This window comes from Nothoprocta perdicaria, unplaced genomic scaffold, assembly GCF_003342845.1.
Source record: "Nothoprocta perdicaria isolate Ctin4 unplaced genomic scaffold, notPer1 scaffold_207, whole genome shotgun sequence".
NCBI lineage: Eukaryota > Metazoa > Chordata > Aves > Tinamiformes > Tinamidae > Nothoprocta > Nothoprocta perdicaria.
In genome coordinates this window covers 1,017,528-1,042,721 of record NW_020455283.1, presented here as the reverse complement: position 1 = coordinate 1,042,721, position 25,194 = coordinate 1,017,528, and the positions used below count along the sequence as shown (strand labels likewise).

Genomic DNA, 25,194 nt, shown 5'->3' with positions numbered 1-25,194 from the left:
GGAACAACTCACAACTTGTGCTGCTTTCCCCAGCGTCTCATCCACATGCAGGTACTTAGTGTTCTTGCTATACTCAGGCACGCAGAGAAGGAAATGAAGGACATTATTGACTGTGTCATGAAAGGTCATTTCTAGTTACCAAGTGCAAATGCAATGGATGTGCTTTCTTTCCATTCTTCTGCATAATAAATTCTATTAAGTTTCATCCAAGGTTGCTAAACTGGCTAATTAGTAGAGTTCCTGGGCATACTGTCTGTGGTGTTTTCAGATTTCTTTCAAGCTAAGCAGCACCAACATAGGCAGCCTTTGAAGGAAAGCTGAGCAATTTAAGAGGAGAAGTCAGTGACAATTAAGAGCACTTAGTGTAAACAGCAGTATAGTAATGGAATATGCAAAATGTTTAGTATTATGAGGCAAGAATTACTTGAGGCTCTAAGTAATACTTTTTTACACAAGAGTAGAAGCAAAGTGGAAGTTAGTGTTAACTGATATACTGTTCTTTATCATGTCCTGCCCCAATGCAATTTTATTGACATTCACTGCATTCTGAAACATTAACTACTTTCCAGCCAGCAGGTGATCATACGTTACTGGTGAATAATTCCCATATGCATGATTGATAAATTTCCTTGGGATTCATTGGCATGAAAGGCACTGCATGTGATGCTGTAAATCCTCAAAATAATGGGCTTAGATAATATGCAGAAGATTTATGTTTTCACTTATTTACAATTTTAGCTACTTATATATAAAAACTGCATAAACAAATCTAGGGTCACTCTGTTCTAGCAAGCTAGCATCATAAAATGTCTTACTGACTGCTATCAATGTATAGTATTTAAGTAATATTAATCTACCTTTACTTGCTCTAAGTATCCAGGCTTCTTCTAAACATCCCATCATTAAGAAAGCTTTTCTGGCATGTCTGAGGTGATAATTTGGTAGACTTTAATAATGTCTCTTATAATGTTCCAATACTTATTTTCATCAAACCATTTTAATTTCCCTGTCTGCTGAATCTCTATATCCTGGTGTCTGTGAAATACATTTTGACTGTATAGATAAGAAAGATGATTGAGCTGATGATTTGGAGGCTAAAGTAGCTGAGTACTAGTTTTATTCAGAGTAATTCAGAAATTTCAGAGTTTTATTCATACTGAATAACTATGTGCATGGTGTTCAAGCTGCAGTGTACAAACAAGAGGGGAGTTCCACATAAAATTGTTTACTACAGCGTATCAGTCTCAAAATCCAGAATATCTGCCTTCTTGTTCCCTCCCTCCAAGGAAATTGTTTCTAAATGTTGTAGAGATTTCTGAATTTGCACTTCAAGTAAAGATTTTGTTCTGCAATAGTCAAGTACTACAATATGTTGCCTTTTCCGAAGATACCTTTAACTAGTATTTTACCTACTTAGTCCATACCATGTTCAAAGACAGATTAACTAAGTGCCCTGTTCCTTGGAAGGGACTATTTTGAGTGTTGTCTATCCCAAATCTAACAGACTGAAGCCTTGGGAATATCTGCTTTCCATGAAAGAAAATTCCTTGTCTGTTTCCTTGACTTTTACCCATATAAAACATTATAACCCACATCTTTCTGCAAAAGAGAAATGACTATGGGAATCATTTTCTGTAAATCAGGTTATGATGTTTTCCAGATACTTAGGCAGTAAAAGAGAAATAACAATTTACAACATACGTAAAACTAAGCAGAATCATCTTTCACTTGGAATGCTAAATTTTGGATAATCTGAGAGTACACATCACATCACTGTTAAAATGTGTTCAGTTTTATGTATTTATACATGTACATGCTCACACAAAATTAGTTTTCTATGTAAATTGTTTTTGAATATCTGACAAATTTTGTTAAATTAATCCTGAGAATCATTCTTAAGATTTGCCACTTGTCAGTTGCATGAAGCTTGCTGGAGTGAAAAAAATAATGTATCATAAATTATAATTAAATGGAATTATCTCTGATTGATACTCTAATTATCACTAATCGTACACTTGTATTTTACTTTAAATTTCCTTTTTTCAGTATGATTGGCTGAGCATGTCTAATTTGAGAAATATGATGATTGGGCAGGAGTATCCCTCATGAGAGGAGAAGCAAAAAGAGATGGGACTGTTCAACCTGTAGAAGACAAGATTTGGGGGAATCTGATCAGTGTGTATGATTCTCCAATGGGAGGCTATGGAAAAAAAAAAAAAAAAAGAGAGGCAATAGGCATCAATGCAGGAAATATCACCTGAATATGACAAATCATTTATTCCAAGCATGGTTGAACACTGGAACAGGCTGCCCGAGGGCTTGTGAAGTCTCCGTCCATGGAGGTAGTCAGAAACTCAACTGGACATGGTCATGGGCAGCCTAACCTAGGTGACTGTTCCCTGACCCAAGGATTGGACTGGATGTGTCCGGAGTTCCCTTCCTGTGTCAACTCTTCTGTGAATCTGTGAAAAATAATTACAGTTATTATTTGCATTGAGGTAACAGTATTGTCCAGTAATATGTATGTATTTCAGTCACAAAATCACAGTTATTCAGAATTTTAGTGCTAGTTTGGAATCATATCAGAAAGAGGATTACTGATGAAAATTTAATTAACTAATGATGATTAACTAAGATGAAGAGATAGGAAAAAAACTGGCAGTAACTAGTAAAAACAGATTAGAAAGCGAGGGTATTATTACACCTCAATAATTATTGATATCCATACTCTGAGGTGGTAAACAGATATTCTCAGAATGGATTTATTTAGATCATTTAGGGTTGCATTTAGATCTGCGTGACTGTATTTCTGTTCCCAGCTATATGCATTATTTAATTTCAAGAATTTCATTACATTTTGTTTTTTTATTTGGTTCTTTAGGATTGCAGTGATCTAAAAAGCAAAAAGTATCAAAAGAACAAAAGTATCGTTCATGAAGTGTTTTTATCAAATTATTCACATGGGAAGTTGCAGGCTGTTGGGTGTTTGATTGGTCTCCAAAGCGCCTGCTGCAGCTGTCTGAGGGCCAGTGTCCCAAGGCCCCAGCATGTCCCCATTCAGAAAACAAATTCACACTGCAGTCATCCGCCTGCTCCTGGGTATGATTACCTGTGCAGATCAACTCTTGAGGTTTTTCATAGGAAAAATAAAGAGCCGATCAACAGATCACAAATTCACATGTTGTCTGTTACCTCTGATTTCTCATGTTAAGACATTTTATGAGGAATATTTACTTTCCTGTAAATATTTTAATTAGGAATATTAATGTGGTGGTAAATGCCATCCTGATGCCAGCAAAACTGGAATTACTTCTTTTGGTTTTCTTTCATAAATATAGCAAAATGCTAAAAAACACTTAAAGCTAACTATGTTATCTATCAAGTGCTTTCTAATACGTGGCATTAGCAAATATATAAATTCAAGAAAACAATGGTTTAAATGTAAAAATACAGATACTGATTAGCCTGCATTTGTGCTCTAATGCTTAACTATGCTCTAATGCCTTAGCAAGCCTGACTCAGACTCCAGGCTGGACCAGCAATTCCTTACCAAGAGGAAGGAGTTGGTACCCTGGCCCATAGGCCGTGGGCCCCTCAGGTCCAGGAGCGGTGCCAGGAGCGGTACCAGCCACGTGGCAGCAGAAGGTGGCAGCTGCAAGCTCACAAAAGCAAGGCAGTTTGTGGTTGCAGTAAAACAACTTCCCAAACCGACCTTGTGTGCTTTGCCCATACCTGCACACCACAAAATTCTGCTTTTTCAGAATCATAAAACCTCAGAAAGGAGAGTTTCTTGCTACCAAATTATGCTGAATAATGCTGTAGATTTGTCTTTTTGTCCATTTGTTTCAAAATTCCTTCCAGCTAGCTAGCAAGTTTTTTTTTTCTTTTAATATTTTAGCTGACTCTGCCACTGATTTTCATTATGTGTGTCACTATTACTACCGTATAATCCGAACATAAAGAACATTGTGCAGTAACAAATAACTTCACAGCATTGACAGTTATAGCAAGACCATTTCAAGGCCAATGAAAAATTTCCCAGAGAGATCTCAGGTCAGGTTTACATAAGCTAAACAGGAAATGATTGCCACCATTCACATTAAATCCTAAATGTTTTGTGTAACTTCATCTACATTTTATGTTCCTGCACGTCTCTCTATCTTTCTCAGCTGATGAAATTCCACACTTCCTCAGATTAGAGAAATAAGTTCATGTTTCATGGTTTGTTGTCCTTGCTAAGCTCTGCAAGATTGGGGCTTTAAAATAATATATTTTAAAGACAATAAAAAGTTCCTTCAGTTTTTCGATTGTTTAAATTTTATGTACTTTGTAAAATTTTACGATACCTAGGGGTTTGTTATTGCTTTTTCCCAATGGACTACTAATGGAAGTTAGCCTGTCTAGCCCATGTGCTAGATGCTGTTAGGATAAAACTGCCTTTGACTTTCACACCTCTCAGGGGACGAGTAATTGTTGTGTTCAAACAGCCTGTAATTGTGATCCCGCTGGCTTTCGCAGTACGCTTCTGGCTATTAGAATCATTAAACAACTCAGCACCTGTTAACAGCATTGTAAATATTCAACCCTGCTTGTGTGCAGGTTGAGTCCAATATAGGCGAAGGCTTACGGAGCCCAGCCTCATAAATTAGAGCTTCTGACAAGTCAATTATTGTGAAACTGGGCTTCACTGTGAAATAAATGAAATGGTGTGCTGATAAAAAGGTAGGCTGTCTGTTTATAGCAAAGGGAAAATAATGACTAGATGATTCAATGCAGTGAGCATGAAACTGCATTGTTTTTATTCTTTATCTATAATTAAGTAGTTAAGTAATATAGCTTCACAGGAGAACTCACAGTGCGGTTTTTAGACTCAGAGCAAGCCAACTTGCAAGATTCAACTTGCATTTATATTTGTACGTTCAAATATTGTCTCATCTCACAATACCTCTGCTCTCACTAATGATTTTAACATCGTCTTTCTAGATGACTGGCTTTGCTTTTTATAAGGAGGAAATGTGCTAAGTGACCAAGAAGCTCCAGTGGGTGTGCTCAAAATTATATTTACCCCATTAGAGATACTAGTTATGACACACTGCTGTCCCTTGTCTCGAGATTCCAGTTGGAGATTTGTGTTCATACAGCTTTATTTGCACTGAGCTATTAGCTGTTTACACAGCTGATAATATTTTACCAAAAATCAGCAAATTTAAAATACATTCAGTTTCTAAAAGGCATCGTAATGCCTTTATGGTGACATATTCCATGTGAAATACTGTGTTAGGTAAGCCTACAAGAAAAATGATTTATGGCCTCAAAATTACAATCTCAAAAATAAATTCCATAATAAAGACCATATCTTTTCACTTGTTTTGTCAGTATTCAGCATCAGTTTTGTTGTACTGCAAATAGTAGTGCAGAAATGATACAGTGCAAGGCTGAGTACTGCGGCAATAAAGTGCCTTAATTAGAGTGATTTCAGGAGTGTTACATTCAATTTAGAGAAAAACACTAATGAATCATTAGTGGCTTAGATGTATAAAATAGATTTTCTGTTTGCATCCTTAAGCAATTTATGTAGTTAATTTGCTGGAATTATTTTCAGAAGGCAAGCAAATTGTTACAAAATAATTGCTACTAATAAACAGAATCTAAATGTGTTAGGTGCTAAAATATCAGGCAAATAAAAGGTACAGATGGAAATGTTGACCATTTTTTATCATTACTATATTAATTCAGTATATTTAAAAGCTGACTATCCATATATGAAAATGAAGCTTCTGAAAGCTTCTGCTGCAATTTCTGCTATTTCTGCTGCAAATGTGTTTTCTTTGGATAAGGCTGAAAATGTGTGGCCATGTGCATGATAAAACTTTTTAGTCAATAAAAAAATGGGTTTTGGTTGTTTTTTGATTTGGAGAACAGCTATTTTAATTATTTGAGATAATTTTAATATGAGCTTATATAAAATATCATAGGACTGACCACTACTGTATACTTTGTATATAATGTAGCTATTTCAAAACTGTTTTTTTCTTAATCACTTTTTCTTGGTTTTAGTGTTTTACTGCAACGTTACCCAGTTACAAGTGAAAATTCAAAACATGGATGAATTAAATCCATAATTTGGCATTAATAACAAGGGAATAAAAGTCTGAAAATAACTGTGCAAATATTTAGCATGTTGGGTTTTTTGGTTATTCTGTTGCTATTACAAACATTTGATGAAGCAATGCTAAAACTGTTTAAGAAAAAAATAATGAAAATCAGTTTCTGTTAATAAATAGTCACTGAGTGGTGCTGCTTTTAGTATTTTGAACACAAATTTGTCTTTTGAAATGTTCAAGCTACAGCAGTACAGTACTGAAAGCAAAATCAGATCACAGAGAACGGGAATTTAAATATAACATCAAAAACTGAACAAATTGTATAAACTCCCTTTATTTTTCCGTCAGCGATCGCATTTCAGCCCATCCTAAAACAGATATCTAAAACAGGTCAGGTGAAGAGTACTCTGCCAGCGCCTGTTTCTCCTCTTTGGGAATCAAGCTGACTTAACTCGGGGGCAGATGTAGCTGTGTAAAATAAGCAGAGATGAATCTCAGCACAGGGTCGTGCAGCCAGTTGTTCACCTGCACAAAATAAGTGATTAAACTGCTGACAGGAGCTAATCTCTGAGGACATGTGGTATTATTTCCAGTGGGGATGCGGAATACGTTGCTGTAACAGCAGGAAATTTCAGGAAAGCAGATGTAGTGTGAATAAAGAAGCATCTTTAATTGCAGCAACAATATCAGTTTTCCTGGTTTATGTGAAAGGATTTTCCTGAGCAGGAGCATCCTTTTTTGCTGTGCTTTTTAATACTGTGATAAATCATTGGTCGTTTTCGTTTGAACTATGCTTTGAAATTCCATGATTTCATTGTACCATTTGAATTCAAAATTTTTAAAAAATAAAAATTTCTGGGCCTGCTTAGTTTTTCTTTACTGTATATTGTACTTTTATTATTACTTCCTAAATTGGTAGTTTTGATTAATTTAGTGCTCAAGTTCTTAAATTTTTATCTAAAGGTTTTTAAGCAAAATGCCCCCCTGAAATTCCGTTAGTGTGTGTGAATAAATATTTCATAGTTCAGGTTGAATTCTACAGTTAAGGAAATTTCAGTCATTGACTCTTTTTATATAGGAGTGTAACCAAATATTTTGGCCCTCTTTATAAATGTCTTTCCTTAATTCTGGGCCATTTTTCCTTACTGCAGTTAACTGAACTAAGTTATTCTAGATAATAGTGCAGTAATTTACCTAAATAAAAACACACGGAGTATTCACATTGACAAATGTATCTTTTTTAGTAAATTTAGCTTTTAGAATAAAATGAGTATGACATATAATAACAAATATCAGCATTCGGATGGTGTAGTTTTACTCTTTCAGGAGATGTCACTATATGCCTAGGTTTTATTTTCAGCATGCAAGAATGTAAGAATAGTTGCTACCCTTGGTGGGGTTTCTTCCTTTCTCTTGAAGCTAACAGTCCTGGTATTTGTGTTAGTATTGCTTATTCACTTTCATACTTATGTAATCAGGAAAATATTCCAGCTCACAAAGCGAATGTCCAGTTCTGTTTGAATCAGCTTTACTATTAATAGAGAAACCCTCATCTTTCCATATGTACATGCTAGTGTTATTTTGGCTATTCCCGCAACCCACTTAAGAATTATGGATTGCTTTTTAGACTATATAAGGGAACAGTTCTGCGTTTAATCCCTTAATGTGGACATTTGCTCTTCCATGCGCGTGAGTGCATGTATGTGTAAAAATTTTCAGTGTCGCAAGTATTCATGTATTTCTGCTTTCAATCTCTGTAGTTACTATAACTTGGACGATGTGAGCCATGACACTATGAATAAGTACCTCTCGAGCCTTGTGGAGAGATCCCTCTTTGATCTGGAATGCTCCTACTGCATTGAAATTGGGGAGGTAAGAGCAGCCTGTGCCTCAAAAGGTGTAGTGGAGGAAACTGTGTGGATACAGGCTCCGGTTTTCAGATACTAAAGTTTGTCCCTGGAAAAAAGAATTGTTGAAAACTGAGCTGTTTCTCATCAGGTTTGCAGCTTGAGCCTAGTTTTGATGCTAGATCATTTTTACTATTCTGTCTTACAAACTAGTCTTAAAATATTTTGCAGTTATTGTCAGAACCATGTATATTTGATTCCTCTTCTAACAGGATAATCGCAGCATTGAGCCTTTGACATATGGCCGCATTGCTTCCTATTACTATTTGAAGCATCCAACAATTGGGATGTTCAAAGACCAGTTGAAACCTGAAAACAGCATTGAAGAATTGCTCTTAATTCTGACAGTAAGTGATCATATTTTCATAATTTAAACATCTGTAACTTGTAGCTATTAAAGATAAGTGCAAATGTGTGAGGGACCACCCTGAAGTTTAAAAAGTCTTTCTTCCTTGACCTGTAATTTCAGCTTTTGTGGTTCTGAATGAGGCGATTGAATCGTTTTTCCTATTTCGGCACTTCAAAATTATACATGCCTCTTGTGTCACATACATGCCAAGTGTGTCACATATTAATGTCTTAAAACTGTCCCAGTGCCATCACTTTGCACTGAGACTACCTAGAAGATACAGCAGCTTTAGCAGGTAGAGGAGATGCAAAAGGAAGATCCATTTCCTGATAGGTCTTATTGAGTTTATCAACTGCAATAACTCCAAGCCTATACAGTTAGTCTAGTGACTTTTAGAAGAGAAGTGTGTACAAGGCAGAAGATTTCAACACAGAGATCCAGACATAGTGTATGTTATTCAACACGGTATTATTGCATGTCATCATAACAGATTCAGATTTTACTCCATTCTAAAATACTATAAATAATAATGTAAATTTGAACATGCAAGGTGAGAGCCTTCTCCAGCTCTTGTCTCTTTAAAATATCCTCTTCTCTGTAGAGAAAATCTTTTCCACGTAGAAACTACAGAAATTCTTTTCAGACAGATTTGGACAGGGAATGCTGAGAACAAGGATAGCAGAGATAGAGGGACATTTCATGCCACTGTGTAGAGCTAGTGAGCAGCAAAGGGAAGAGGTATGATCTACACAGAACCTAGCATTGTCAGTCTCTATTAAAGAGCTGATATTCTTGAAATGGAAAGGTAAATGGAAAATATTTCTAGACAAAATCTAGGACCCTGGAGGTGATTAGAGATTGCAAACTTTAAAATCCTTTTATTTTGTTTTAATTCTTCCTTATATTTTTTGGCTGAAATACATACTGTTGCAAATTGTCCATTTACAGTCTTAAAAGCAATAATATTGAAATTAGCTAGGGTCCAAGTATGTCAGTATGAAAACGGTGAATGAAGGGTAGATGCCATTATAGCTGACAAGTTTTCCTTGTTTTTTGTGCAGATATTGGGTTTCATCATTACTAGTGAAATTACTATTCCATCTTGTTCAATGTTTAAATTGAAAGTTTTTCTCAATTTGATGCAGTGTTGAAAAGAATAGGCATTTCAGCAGTTTTTGTCAGAGATTTTTCTTTTCTCCTAAACACTGTAAATTAATGAGTTTTGTAATTACGACAGTTGCTTCCCACCTCTATTGTTAACCAGTGACATTACATCTGCCTTGCTCCACTGGTGCCCTCCTCCTACTTATTGAAGCATTTAGCAGTTTTGGCAATAGGGAATTACATGGCATGGGGTAAGTAGTCTAATTAGGTATAAGTGAAAATCCTGAGGGAAAAGGATATTTAAAAAGTAATTTGAAGAATCTCTTAATGATGCTGGAACTGAAAGCTGTAGCCTGTAGTAGAAAAGGTCTGTTATCATTGCACAACATGATTATAATTGTGACTGTTTTGCTGATTACTCAGTTTCTAAGATTTGACTTCTGGACTGTGTTATTTAGGAATAATTATCCAAAACACTTCTCAAATGCAGTTACAGGATTTTGTGGGTATGACATACGGTTCTTTGTTGTTGTTGTTCATAATTGTCCAAGCCTTTAGACAATGACCAGTTGATCTGATATATGTAAGGAAGGCAGAAACATACAATTGTAACAACAAAAATCCCAATATTTTGAGTTTGAAATAGGTTTGTACTATTTTTTTGCCAAATGATCAACATGTACCTTGAGAAAGAACAAAAGATTGTTTAAAAATGGGGAGAGAGGGGTGGAACAATGTTTTATTTTAGAATTCAGAAAATTATGATCATAATAAAAGTTTTAAATCTGAGTGTGATTAAGGGATTTTGAATTTCAGAAAGTCACTTGACAGCAAAATTTGCCTCAGTGATCAGGACAGTTCATCCATAATCCCCTAGTACCTGTTCTTTTTTCTGTCTTTGCTTTATCTTTCCACTTGGTCATCTGCTAGCATTTTGCAGAGGTCAGAGGGATTTTTTCAATATGGTTTATGGGATGATGTAATGATTTCATGAACAGGAACATAACACATTTGAACATCTCCACAATCTCATCATGTTGAATATATGCAGTAATAAGTGGTACTGGTAGGTAAGGTACAGTTCCCTCGTGGATTGCTTTCCACTCTCACTAAATCTGTGCTCGAGATGTCTAGTTTGCAGTTAGCAGGTGAGGTTAGATTATTGTGCTGGTGTGCATACACATTTTTCTTGAGAAAAAATATTTGGAGCTTTTCCATAGGACTTTTTATAGCCATGTTTCAGAAAATAGTAATCCAAGCAAGTTTAATCATTGTTCAGTTATGATGTTTCTTGTATTAAGAATTATTGATGAGAAAGTGTTAATGAATAATTATTGACTAATTAAGGCTAAAAACCCCCTGATGAGGCATCTGAAGACCATCTGCTTTTAATCTGTGCATTGGGTGCAGAGGAGAAAAAGACCTAGGTGAAAAACACTAGATGTCTACATACCTCTTCCCTATATTTGTATCTTGATACTCGACATGGTTTTGTTTTAATGACTTGTGTTGGAGAAAGCATTTTGGACCTCAGCAGAAAATTTGACATTGCTGAAGGAGAAGATTTGGAAGGAGGTTCACAAAACATCCTCGAATCAAAATATCCTAGATATATAAATATCAGAAAAGTAGTTTTATTTACACGTTATCTGTCTTTCAGTGTCCGCTAAGTATCCAGACTAGTTGATTCTGGGAAACTGAACTAACTTTATTTTCTGTTTATTCTGTTTATTTTCTCTTTATCCTCATTGTCACATCTTCTTCTAACCAGGCAAGTTTATGAGTATTTGTGAATACTTGCACACACGGTCTAAAATAGCTTTATTTCCTAAGCAGGCTTCAGGCTGCATCTTAGGGAGCCATCAAGGAGGGATTGTTTACAACTGGTTTCCATTTAGACACTAGGGAAGGAGGAATTAGTAAGTTATGACAATAGTGTCTAAAAACAAGCTAATGTAATTTTTTTATGTATGTGTGTAAGACTGTCCCAGGAAAGCATAGTAGAAACATTACTATGTTACTGGGTAATGAAAAAAGATTTTGCTTCTTTTAAGGTATTATAGAAAACTTTTTTCTGTTCTATGAGCCATTTTGTTAAAAAATCAGAACAGTCTTCCTAAGGCAAACCTTTTCAAGTCTACATTTATTGGTGTAATTTCAGGATTTAGTTTAGAATGGAGTAAAAGTGTAGTATGATTTTCTTCAAGACGTAAAAGAATAGCAAGACTATACTCATTACATTCCTCTTGTAAAATGGCGTTTTGTTGTCAAGAACAGACATCCTTCACTGTATAAACTTCATATCAAATGAAAAGAGGATGATGTTATTTACATTCTGTGTTTTCAAAGGGTTGCAGATTTTCAAAGGGTTTTCACATGTATGCAGGTGCCTTCTCAGCTGTTCGAACACAACTGCTGTGGCCACCGAGTAAGTAGGGATTGGTCTGAGGCACCACCCGCTGACTGCTTGATAATGGGAAAAAAGTGTTACCTTGTCTCTTACCATTACATCTTTTCTTCACAGTAAATCCACACCTGGGATTGCTTAGTGCATAAAGTTAATCCTAAACATAGGAATTTACAGGGCCATGTACTTTTTTTTTTTACAGTCTCTATGATATGTCTCTAGCCTTTGTGCTTCAATTCCCAGGTCGAATTAAGTATTTTTAATGAAATAGTTTAAATTTGAAAATTGTATTCAGGTTGCTAAAAATAAAATTCTGCAATGCTTTTATTATAGTATCCAAATCTCATTAGGCATATCCAGGGTGTTCCAAATATTACTAAAACTTTACATGCATGAAATTTGGCTCAATTTCTCTCTAATCCCAGTAGATGGAGCACTCTTGAATCTGAGTCCTGCTGTTGTACTTGAATATAGTCATTCTCTCTAACATGATAATGCAATGTGGGTTATTTTGTTTGTTTGTTAGTTTGGAAGTGCTTTCCCAAAAAAAGCACCACCAGCTGGTGAATCAGGATGGCAATACCCACTACAGATAGCTACCTGAACATGATTTCAAGTCTTTAATTTTTAGGGCATCAAGAAAAAAAGAATTAGGTTTGGAAACAGAAAATATAAAGTCCTATTAACTCCAATGCACACTGACTTTCTAATCTCTGATATAAATATTTCCTCTGATCCACTTATTCAACTTTTGTGAAAGGAGTAAATACTCCGACAAGTAAAAATAAAACCTATTTTAAAGTTGCGGTTAAGGGTTGCCAACATATTTCCAGGAGGCCATACGATAGGAATGGTTATCTTGGAATATCCATTACTATAATATCTGTAATTTCTTTTGTTGTTTTGTTTGTTTTGCAGTCCAGCATTTGGGGTAAAAACTTGTGAAGGTGCAGATAGCAGTGGCGGTGGGAGCCAGCCTCGGCCTAGCTGCACGTTACACCCAGCTGCTTCAGTAACTCTTCCTGCCAGAAACGTGGAGAAATAAATCCCATTATCGGGAGCCACAGGGGCAGCCGTAGCGGGAGGGCACTCCCTTTTCCCTTGTAAGCCGGTTGGAGGAGGCAGGAAGCTATTAGGCCTGCCTCTGCTCGCCTAGGTAGGAGCACGAGGCTCCTCTTGTACGTACAAATGTGAACACTAGCTGCCATCTGTGGCAAATCGATGCTGGTCGTTGGTATGTGGGCTGCTGCAGCAGGTTCAGCGACAGCAAGCTCGCTTTTTAGCTGGCTCCTTAAAGCTGCAGGCAATTCATCCCCACACCATCTTTTATTTTTTCAGCACGGCCGCCTCTCTGCGTACCACCTGGTAGCTGGAATTGCAAGCGCAGTCGTGGTGGGATATTTCAGCCTCTGTGTTAGCTGTGCAGCAGCCAGTACTTTGAAAAGAGTTCATGTGTACACCTGGAAATTGCATGGCCTTTTTTCTTTGCAGCAAGCGTGTCATATGCCTCTGTTTTGAGACGTGCAAAGTATTTGTTCAAACAAAAAGCTTCTAAAAAAAGTATTTATCAAGGTGAAGTCAAGCTTTTTTATAAAATAAGCTTTGTGCCTCCTTATTTGTATTTACAGCTCAATAGGCAAATTCAGGCCCTCTGCAGTCAGTGGTTCTTCAGTCCTCATTCGTTGTCAATGATTGCCTTGCAGTAGGATTAAACTATTTATACTACAAATTATAGCAGTTAAAATTATATTGCTGGTAATTGTTATAACAGAGTTTAGCTCACTTAGTGACACTAATTCAGCCCTGCTGACTACTGTTTAAAAGCAGAGAAAGGTTTTTCTCTGGCAGCAAAAGAAGTTTTTGCTCTGAACTGTAACACTGCTAAACAAGAATGTCCCATTTTACGGCATGTTCTCAGATCAGGTAAGGACCGGTTGGCTGATACAATTACATCATACAGTACTGATGCCCAGTATATATTGTGCCTTTAGCACAGCAAGTTAAAGCAAAGGACATAAGAGGATTATTGATTAATTCTTATTAAGTATCTGGCGCTCACATTTTCCCTATTTACATTTAGATTTTTTTTCTCTCATGCCTTCCGTTCTTCCGTTTTTGGGGGTTTTTTTATTTTTTTATTTTTTTGAAAGAACCAGGCTAGCTTCAGATGGTTAAGTTTTATTTTCAACATGGATATTATGCATTCTTACAGATAAACTTTTAAGAAATCAGTATTTTTTTTCATGGAAATCCTAGTCCTGACAATCTGCTTTAGTTTACCATGATTTTACCAGCTCATACTACTATAATTTAGAAGAAATTGTGCAGGAGCATTTGCTATGAATGGCAAAACTCTTCTTAGCATTTGAAAAATTTAATATAAAATATATCTTAGCAAATCTGGTACAGTATAGTCAACTTATTTTGAGATAACAGTTGCAGGTTTTCTTCAGCTCTGCAGCTCTTCTGATCAGAAGGTCAATGCTTCTCTGGTTGAATATATATATATATATGTGCATATGTGTGTATATGTATATGCGAGTGTGTATGTATATAAACATACACACACATACATATACATACATCTAAAAATCAGTGCATTATTGTTTCTCAGTCTGATGTGCTGTTACTATCCTAACAACTTGACAGAGTACAAAATGTGATCCTTTTTCAAATGAAGTGGCCGTTTCAGATTAATATATGTGGACTCCCTATATCTGTTCTGCCGTTAATCTCTTTAAATTACACGGAAGTTAAAGAATGTGGGCCAGACCTCAGCTTATATATTGGAATCATTCTGTGCGGAAAACTATGAAATTATGCACATTTATTAATTCTACCTGTGATGTTACTCAAATGTAGCCTCCATTAAATTATAGCAGGGCTTTGCCCTAATTGGCATGGAAGAGTCAAATGAGTTTCCACCAGTCTGCCTGGGGTTGCCAGCTTCCCACCTTCTTGCTCTCTTTCCATTCTTTCTTCCAATGGAAAAGCTTAGGAAAGCAGACAAGACTATTCAGCAACTAGTCTTCAGAAAGAGAAAATATCTCAAGTCTACCCACCACACTTCAGAGGCTGAGAAAATAGCTGAATTCCTTATCACAACTGTCCTCTTAAATCCTGGTCTTGCCAAGGTGAGGGCATGCCACTGTATTTGCTTATAAGTATTTAGTATATGCATATATATTTACAAAACATTTTTAGGTACAACTGCACACAATTATTAATTATTTAATCTTAAATATCTTAAATCCTGGAATGCACAACACACTGCAGGTTAATGAGATGAGTTCAAACCGACTTATCGTTTGCGCAAGGCACCAAGCAAAAGTAAACAACATGAGGTGCAGATAATAGATTTTTTTTTCTTTTGTATATGATTGTCTTAATATTTACTATATGCGGTCATATAAAGTACTAATTGTGAATACTTCTTTAGCTACAAGAATGCGTGTTTGCTTTCTCTTGATTCACACAGAACAGATGGATGCTTGACTGCCTGCTAATCCACAGCTGGAATGGTTTCAGCGGTTTCCACGTTGCTGGGTTAGAGTGGCTTTTCTAGTGGACTGAGAGGGCAGCAAGAGAGGGATATCATTATTCATCAGTATCCCAGTGGGATCGCTGCCAGCAGAGATTAATTTTTTCTGTTATGCTTGTAAAACAAGCTCAGGTGGAGTCTCTAATCCTCAGGGCACGGGTGGCAGATCAAGGAAGATGCTACAAAGCTAGTTAATTTTCAGATTCTACGGGAAACAGAAGCTCTGTTAGATGTATAAATACATGATTGCAAATTTAAGTAGCTCAAATCCAAATGGGATCTTCCCAGACATCTGGTACTGCAAATCTCTGTTTTCTTTGTCTTTTAATGGAAGTTCTTGAAACTTTACAGCAGAGCCAAAATACATGCAAGTCGTTTAATAGTCCGTTATCCTTCCTTACATTTTCTGGTAAATACAGCTCTTAATATTTATTTTGTATGCATTACATATTGACAGGTGGAAAAGACATGGTATAAGTCTTGTGTGAGAACATGAACATCACCAAGGAAAATTATCACTAACCCATACAAAGTGGTTAGATCCACTATGGTAATACACAGTATGTCTGTTCAGCTAAAGGGATGTTCTGTTGGGCACCAGTGTGGTACATTTTTGATATGTCACGCACTTTATTAGAACTCTGGTTGTTCATAGCTGAGGTTTGATAGACCTTCTTCAAAGTAAGCACACCAAACTGTTGACATATTGTCTATATAAACTTAATAAGCTTTAGTTTTCTTTCTACTGACTTTCCTATTTCCTTGATGATTACTCTTCTTCCCCATACCTGTAATCATCCATCTCTTTTATCTCGGCATTACCTTATAACTCAAATTCTTCAAAACTTTGGGTCAAATTTTCAATGTTAGTCGACATGGTTCTGCTGAAATATGTGAAGATATGCCAGTTCTTATCAGCAGGGACCTTGTTTTATTAAATTTACTTACAACAACAGTCACTTCCCCTTACACTGTGAGTCTAATTATTATATTAAACTATTTTCATTTAAGCTTTGCTGCTGAGTGAGAGCAGTAGCAGTGACCTGCAGAAGAGACATTGTTCAAGGAGCCTCCTTCCAAGTTTCCTGTCTATTTCTGCCAGTTCATATTGTTCTTCTATTAGTGTGGGCCTGAGTCTCTCTTGAGCAGAGGCTGCTAGTCATTTCACCACATGATGACAGGTATTCATGCCTGTGAACTTTTTATTCCTGTTTGTCTCTGATCACATGGCAGTCTAGATCTGGAATTTAATCCAGTACAAAAATGCAGGAGTGTCCATTTGTGGCTCCCTACTAGGGGAGCTGCCACAGGTCAGCAGATCTGAAATCTGGTTTTCAACACGCTGAGCTTTTACAGCTTGCTATTAACATATACAATATGTATGGGCCCCATTTCACATAGAGAATTAGCAGAGTTTACTTCTGTCTCCATAGAAAGTTGCATTAACTTAATGCAGAAATCCTTTAACTTCATCTGTGGCTCTGCCCTCCACACTGGAAGATCCCGATGGAGGATCAAAGCTGAAGATGGAAAACAACCAATCACTTTCCTGGGGACAGTTGCAAGCCAAAATCTGCTTTTGCAATTTCTATTGCTATCATCATCTCAATCCATGGCTGAGCCAGACGATTCAGCCAAACTCCACTTCAAAGTGTGTCCGAAAGTCCAAATGGAACTGAAGGAAATTTCTCATGACAATCAGATTTTTGAACGTGTGCTCAGAGAGATTTTCCGTGTTGCATATTAGCACATTATTGATTTTGTGCACTTTTCAATATTAATGCAGAAATATCAATACAGCCAAAAGCAGTGTGGGGTTTTTTTGTTTTGTTTTGTTTTAAATCTTTCCATAATATGACCTGAGATTGCAAGAGAAGAAAGTTGTAGGTCACCATCCCATGCAGCCACTAAGGAAACAAAAAAAAAAAAAAAGAGAAAAGGGCTGATTATATGTGCAGGTTCTCATGAATTGTGCACTTTCATGGATTACTTCATGAAAAGTAATAAGAAAAATTAGGCATCTTGTAGAGCTGAAAATCTCCAATATACCATTTTTGAGTGATGAAATGTAGGAATGCTATCACATCACTACAATTCACTTTATAAGCGGAATTTGTACTGTCCAATTTGTATCTATTTGCTATGGTCAACTTACTCTAGGTGAATAATGTATATGCCATATCAGTTTCAGAAGTTTGCTCCTACGTTTGCCCTTTTTTGCTTTTCCTTTGCATTTATTTTTTCTTAAGTTGTGTAAGTATTACAAGCTTACTGATAAGCAGTAATTTAACTTAAAAAAATGAGAGTGAATCAGAGCCATCTTTAAGAAGGCTTAATCCTATGAAAGTAGCTACACATTTAGTGAAATAGCAAATGCATTGTAAGGATTTTTTTTATTAGGATTGGCCCAAAAAAGTAGCACTGAATTATGATTGCAATCAGAAACTTTATGAAATATGGATTGTAAGACGATGCCTGCAGAAGATCATGAATTCACTGCTTGTTTTAATATGTTCTAGCAAAGTGTGCATTTTAAAAAGGAAATAATTCTGAAATAAAATGGTTCTTACTTCTACAAGCATATTTCTTACCTTTTGGTAAACCAATTACAACAATTTTATTTTCCATTACTGTTTCTTATAGTACTGTGCAACTCAGCCTCCCTGTTATGCTTTGGGAACTTTAGAAAAAAAAAATCTACTTTCAAGTAACTATAGAAAAGCTATAAACCTTCTTTCCTGACATCAGATTACTGTTATATCATAAATTCGTCCCCCTTTTGCATGTGCGAGCATTCTTGCATTCTTTCTTTCAGCAACTCCATGCCGAAGCACAGGTCTGTAATTTAACTTTGCACTTTAGAAGTTCTCTCGTCTGCCAGGTCCTTCTCTGCTCCTGGCAGCTCCCCACGCTGACCTCCTCCTGCTCTGTGCGCGGTGGCAAAGGTCCTCGAGACGCCTGACCTCTGGTCATCAGGAATGTCATCAGGAGTTTGTAGTTTGGATGTTTTAAGTAAGAGGTGAACTTGTGAAATCTAAGCCCTTCAGGGTGTTTTGAAGTGATCACTCAACTGTTTCATTGCCCCCGCTTGGGGCTTTTTATGATGTCTGTAATTGTGAAATTTGTAGCGTTTATCAGATGCAGCTACTTCAAAAAAACCAAACACTTGTCTTTGTTTAGTATAATTTGCTTTAAATGAGAAGTGTGGGAATACAATTGCATGTGATTTGTCCAGTCACTAATGCATATTTAAGAACTAAGTTTGTAGATCCCCTTGTTGAAATGTGCCCATTTTAAGCCGTGAAGCCTAATTATAAGTATTAAAAAAAAAAAAAAAAAAGTCTATTTTTTGGCCTCGCCACATGTTGATGGGTACTACAACTTTCTCCTCAGTTTCTGCTCAGATAGAAACCTCCAGCGCACCCCCCTACTGAGCCCTAACCCGAGAGAGGCCGCAGACGTGGGCAGCACCCAGGCCAGAGCGGCAGGCCCTTCTGCCCCACTGTGTAGGGCAGAGGCTTCACTAAGCTGAGAGAAACAGCATTTTTTCCCTTTTGTCTATAAAGCAAATCTGGAAAATATGTTTATTCTTAAAACACCTATAACTAGTAACATATGTTTATGATTGTCTTTAACTGGGATATCACCGTAGACCTTTTATATCTTAGAATAAAGAAGGATTTTAAACTCTGGAAGCATGAATTATGTCCCATAAAACCAAGACCAAAGGATATACATTTATGGGTTAGCAATAAACTCCTGAAAATAGGAGTTTATAGTGGAATCACTAACACTGATATAATTTTCAGAGCAGTAATTCTAGCAAGTACTTCTCTAATCCCATTTTTCAATCTAATTTACTCTTAAGGTGCTCTGAAAAACAGCTTTTAAGCATGTGCATCTTTTTTTTTTTTAAGGTGTTTCCTCACACTTACTTATTTTCTGAATGTAAATCTGTGCATGATTGAGTTCCAGCTGCCTGCCAGGACACATCTGTGTAAATTTAGTGTCTTTCCTTGTAAATCAAACTCACACTTGAAAATGTGAGGATAAAATACAATATGAATGTATTAGTTCATTTAAATGATTTCTATAATATATTCTCATGTCATTAGCTTTTGAATATTTGCCTGTAAGTGTGATCTGGGCCTTGGGAAGAGCATGGGCAAAGGAAGACAGGGATAATTAAGAAATTTTGCTTAAGCTATTTTGTATCTTTAGTATATTTAATAGAGAATTAAACATGTGAACATTCAATTATGTGAATGGCAATATATATGTCCTTACATGCCTGTGTATATATATATGCACACATACACATATGTAAGTATATATAAAACCAGAAATTATTTCAAATATGCTTAAGTACATTAGGTACATACTTATAATGTCGAGATGGCCAAGTTAATGCTAAAAAATACTTTTTAATTTGTGAATCTGTATATAAGGCATTGCTCTCTGGTCAAACTAGCTGCTCAAGAACTCTTCATGCTGTAGTGACAGTTCCTTCTCCACTTTCACCATGCTATTGCTTTACTCTAACCCTAGTAGTTACAGACTGCTTTAGTTTTGAGTTTGGCATTCTGCTTTTCATTGTATTTAGCTCTATGTAGAATGACTAGTGACAAGTCAGGATGTTGCACTAAAGCCCTCTGTAGTGCTTTGTATAGTGGGACCACAGCCAAAACATAATTATATGATAATAATATCATTGAGTTACCTTTAACTTGCATATACAATCTTTTATAAATTGAAAAATGCAGTTTCCACTTGGAAAATTAATTCCACATAAGCTTACCTTTGAACTTCTGATATCACACAAATAATATTCATTGTGTAATGTATTATAAGTGTTAATTACAGAACAGCTGTAAAAAAATCCTAATCAACAGATTAAAATATCTGTAATATCAGTTACATTTGTTACAGCCTTTAAGTGTTTGTGTTTATCCACAAATATATGGTATTTGCAGTGCATTAACATGAACTTGGGCTACCAGAAATGTATGTAAATTAAACCCAAGTTCAGACCAAGAGGATGTGATTACTATATTAATTAAAAGCAGTCGTCTTTTTTCTGGTAGCTATTTTTAGTATTGGCTTACTGCAAGAATTGATTTTGGAATAGTTTGTGTTAGCTCCTCTTAATTTAGGTGTTCCATTTGCTGTGAATACTTCTCCAGTGCTTTTCCCCCTCTCTCTGTCAATAGTTTGAAAGAGAGAAAAAGAATGTTGCCATGTTGTCCTTTTATTTTAAAGTTGAAAATATGGTGTGTTTGGGCTGATTGCATCAAACAGAGATGTACACAATACATGTAGTCAGTCAAATCTAAGGTTCTTTTAAGTACAGCATCACTAAAGAAAAGAGTATTGGTTCAGCTCTGGAATGTGAGAAACTCTTTTTGGTTTGGTTTAGACCCTCGTTGTTACAAATTAATCAACTGCTATTTAAAGTCTAGAACTCATTAACTTTATAAGTTTTACTGTTCCCATGGCTGAACTTAAAATATTCAAGCTGACTTTAGTTGCTCACCTGGATCCCATTTCTGTCTGTGCTCCACAAGCATCCTCAGCTGTGCAGGTGACAAGAGGACGCTATTGCAGAATCAAAGTATTGCACAAGACTTGCATGTGGCAAGAGTCATAAGTTCATCTTTCACTATAAATCAGTAATTTCAGCCAAACTTTGGTTTTTTTTGGGGGGTAGAAATAGAATCAGTTTATTTTTTTAAACCATACAGGCACAATGGAGCTTAGTACTTGTCGTGGTGAAGACCTCATTTGCACGTCAGTGCAGGCTGACTCCCCATACACCTCTTACATGATTCTCAGGATCAGGGTGTGCTTTGCTTGCAGCTGCCTGACAGCTCACATCTCAGGTTGAAGACTGCAGCACATTTATTATTATTATTATTATTATTATTATTATTATTATTATTATTATTATTATTATTATTATTATATGAACACTGAAATAAGGCTGACCATATCTCTAGCACACTGTGATCTGCATCTTTTGGTAGGTTGGATGCAAATAAATGTTAAAATTGTTCAAATGCAAAACAATACTCAGAATTTTTAGGTAGCCATGTCAGATAATCAGCTGAATATGAGACCCTGCACAATTTAGAACTGGACGGAGCTGTAAGTGAAAGCCGAAGTATAGTAATAGTCTGTACAAACATGGGGAACAGAAGTTTGAGAATATGCTCTTAAGTCTCCAACAAGGTATAAAAATATTTAATATCAGGAAGCTGGAGCCAAAAAAAAATAAAAACAACCAGCAAAATAATTATATTTTTAACAGAATGAGTTATTTACTTTCAAAACAATACAAATAAAGGACAATGATAAACCTCATATTTGAAACACAATGCTGCATGATTCAGTACAAGCTCTAAGAGGATCCTGTGGCTGGTGTTACGCAGGAAACAGAATTCAATTATCAGAATAGCCCTTTGGCCTTGTAAAATGTAACTGTCCTGTTTATGTAAGTCTCTGTGCAATATTTCTCTCTGGCAAAGCAAGTTAGAGGCTTTTATGTGACCCTGCATTGCATAGGGAATGTAATGTAGGTTTAAGAGAATTCTTATACCCTACAAATGATGCAGTAGTCTCTAATGCCCAAAAGAAGACATTATTGGGAAAGTCCATCACAGTCCCATAGAGATGAGAGAGATGTGACAGGACTGCCATATACATGATTGCAGAACCAATAAGTAAAATTCCTAGTTATCTCCTGGTATCCAATAACAAGTTACGTTTAACTCGGTAAGTGTTTTTAAACATATTATTAGTACATGAGCTGCAGTAATCCTGATTTAACTTAACAGAAGAAAAAGACAGAAATGTACAGCAGTGCTCTGTGATTTAATTATAAAGTTTATGTTGTTTCCTGACATTAGAACTGAAGATGAACGATTGATATAGAATATATCCTCCCCCATGGAAGAAGAGTATTCAGATACAATGCAGTAAAATCATATATATTTTATATATTGCATGGGATAGTTGAATCTCTAGCCTTTGCAGAGCAGATTGAGATTTATAATGAAAAAGAAAACTAAAATGAAAAAATATTGAGTGAACAGCAGGGCCCATTTGAGGTGATTACAAAGGATGTTTCTTTATTCTGTCTTTTCATGTGCAATCTGAAAACAGTAGCAGGGGGTTACAAGCAGAGTTCATCACAGAGTTGTCAATCACTGTCATTTAACATTTTGCAATGGAAGATGTCTTTATTCAAGGACAGCTGGGCAAATCAGAGAAACAGATTTGCAGTTAGTAGTCTGTCCAGCTTACACTAAGCAAACAAGGACAGGGCAGACGCACTGGCCTCTCACATAAAAATATAATGGACTCTGCTGACCTTGGTGCCCTCCATTCAGCTTCATTCTCAGTTGTATAAAAGCTTCACTACCCATTCTCAATTTCCTTTAATTACCTACATGATGCAGATAAGAAAATGAACCTCACTTACTTACAGTCAATGATCACAAACAGGAAATTAAGTAGGCAAGTTGTTTAAAATAAGAGGAGTGTTTTGGAGGTAAATAAAACATGTGCTGGGGGAGAATTAGTGAAAACGTATTTTCAGGAGTACCAATTGGTCTGGAAACACTTCGCTGATCCTTCTCCTTTCTGCTATTTTGCACTGCAAAGCAAAACTAAGTAAAAAATCTCCTTGGTAAATATTCTTTAAAATATCTTTGAAGGAGATGCCAGCTAAATAAAAAGAGTGAAGCAAACATGCAGCCTTCTATAGGGCTTAACAAGATTCTGACCTTAGGTTCAGAGAATAAATGACCACAGTTTTCACAAGAGATCTAGCAGAGGCATCAGGATTAAGCAGCAGTTGTCTGGAGCCGGTCTTCACTTTTAATCTGCTGTAAGGATATGAAATAAATTAATGACATAGTGATTTTCTTTCCAAATCTTAAATTGCCTAGGATCAATCTTTCCTTTTACATTTACATCACAATTTGAGTGCAGTTCCACTGTGCCGTTAAAGGCTCTGTTTGTGCTGTCAGTTTTTAAGGGAGCAAAAAACAACTATATAACTTTTTCCAGGATTTGTCAAAAAAACTCTGTAAGTGTTAGGATATTAATCAGTGGATATAGTACTTTGCTGTTCTATTAGGTAGCTGTTTTAGGTACTCTAAAATAGTTCCAAAATTGTGAATATTTATTTAATATGGATTTGCAGGAAGTCTGATTGGAGATTGAAGACTAAAACCCATAGTACTGAATCTATAATTCAGGGGAAATATAAAACTGAATATTTTATCTTTAATTTGATGATCTGTTTGCCAAACCCATACTTTGGAGGGATACCAGAATGCTTCTTTATTTCATGATAAAAAAAATATTCTCTTTAAATTACACATGGGAAAGATATCAGATATTGTAAAACTCATTCTGTCCTCACAAGTTTTAAACATTAGAGGAAAAAACAAACAAACAAAAAAGCATTGTCATTCCAAACAAGAAGTCTTGTTTCTAAGTCATGGAATACGATTCTATGCAATCCAAATTATAGTTTTTAGGGTGCTTTCTTGGGGCTTCTTCCAGAAACAATTGATTTCTGTGGCAAGAATCTGAAATTCCTGCTCTGGCTGCATCCTGGTTCCCTTCACCAACTTCCAAGTATGTTGCTGGTCCCATCCACATTTAGATTTCCAGTTGGTGGGCAGCTCTCTTCAGCAACAGCAAAAAAGCTCTAAGAAACTCATCATTTGGGCACAAATAATATTACTCCCACTCAAGCACAGAGGATGTTATTCAGTGCCTACTTAAAATCTTGCAGTTTGTAGCCATCTCTGATCATCTGTTGCTTAAACTACTCAAAATATTGAAAGCACAATTCAAAAGAATCTTGCTAGAGGTATTTCAAACTCACTGTGTTTTTAGTACAAAAAGCAGAAACTCTGAAGAAGTAAAATGTGAATTACTGACTTCTTTATAGCTAACTTTATTACATTTTTGTTTTCCTTTTTTTGTGAGCCAGTTAAGTAGGGTATCTGTAGGAGGTCAAATACTGATTCCCGCCAATGAATGTATTTGTTTCAGAACTTATGTTTTCTTATTCTCTAATATTAACACCAGCTATTCAAAAAAGGTTAAACCCTGTAATTGTTTGAATATTTTTAAATATTTTACTAGCTAATGTTTTCCCACAAACACATGATTTTGATAAATGAGTAAGCTTACTAAGCATTAGTAAAAATGCTGCTATTTTAGTAATGAAGTCAAACTGTAGTAAATTAAATGCAGACACTTTTAGTGTCTCAGAAAGAAATAATAATTATTCTGAAGCTAATTACAATACTTACATTCTATACATTTTTTTTAAGAATGCTGAAGAGTACACAGATCTGCCTGTGAGACACAATGAAGATCAGATGAACAGTGACCTGGCGAAGCGTCTTCCAATTGAAGTCAATCCTCATTCTTTTGATAGTTCTCACACAAAAACGCATCTGCTGCTGCAAGCCCACTTCAGTCATGCCATGCTGCCTTGTCCGGATTATGCCACTGATACCAAGACGGTGTTGGACCAAGCAATTAGAATTTGTCAGGTACAGTAATGCGTTCCAATTTTTAACCTCTGTTGTTTGACTGTGTAGTTTTAGTATGCAGCAATATTTTCAGTATGGAGAAATATCTGAAGGTTTGTTGCAATGTCTCGTGAAGGATCAATACCACCCAGTACAATACCAGTTTGCGTAGGGAGGAAACCAGGAGCTGACAAAGATGCTCGCCTTACAAAACTGAAAGTAAAG

The 25,194-nt window shown here is 36.0% G+C and overlaps 1 protein-coding gene across 1 annotated transcript in view; it reads left to right on the top strand.

Moving 5' to 3' along the window:
* Nucleotides 1–25,194, top strand: part of ASCC3 (activating signal cointegrator 1 complex subunit 3) — a 241,478-nt gene that overhangs the window by 197,743 nt on the left and 18,541 nt on the right. Inside the window, exons 35-37 of the mRNA XM_026038316.1 lie at nt 7,865–7,976; nt 8,224–8,358; nt 24,766–24,990. Of these exons, the coding sequence (XP_025894101.1) occupies nt 7,865–7,976; nt 8,224–8,358; nt 24,766–24,990 (472 nt within the window). The remainder of the gene's footprint in view (nt 1–7,864; nt 7,977–8,223; nt 8,359–24,765; nt 24,991–25,194) is intronic.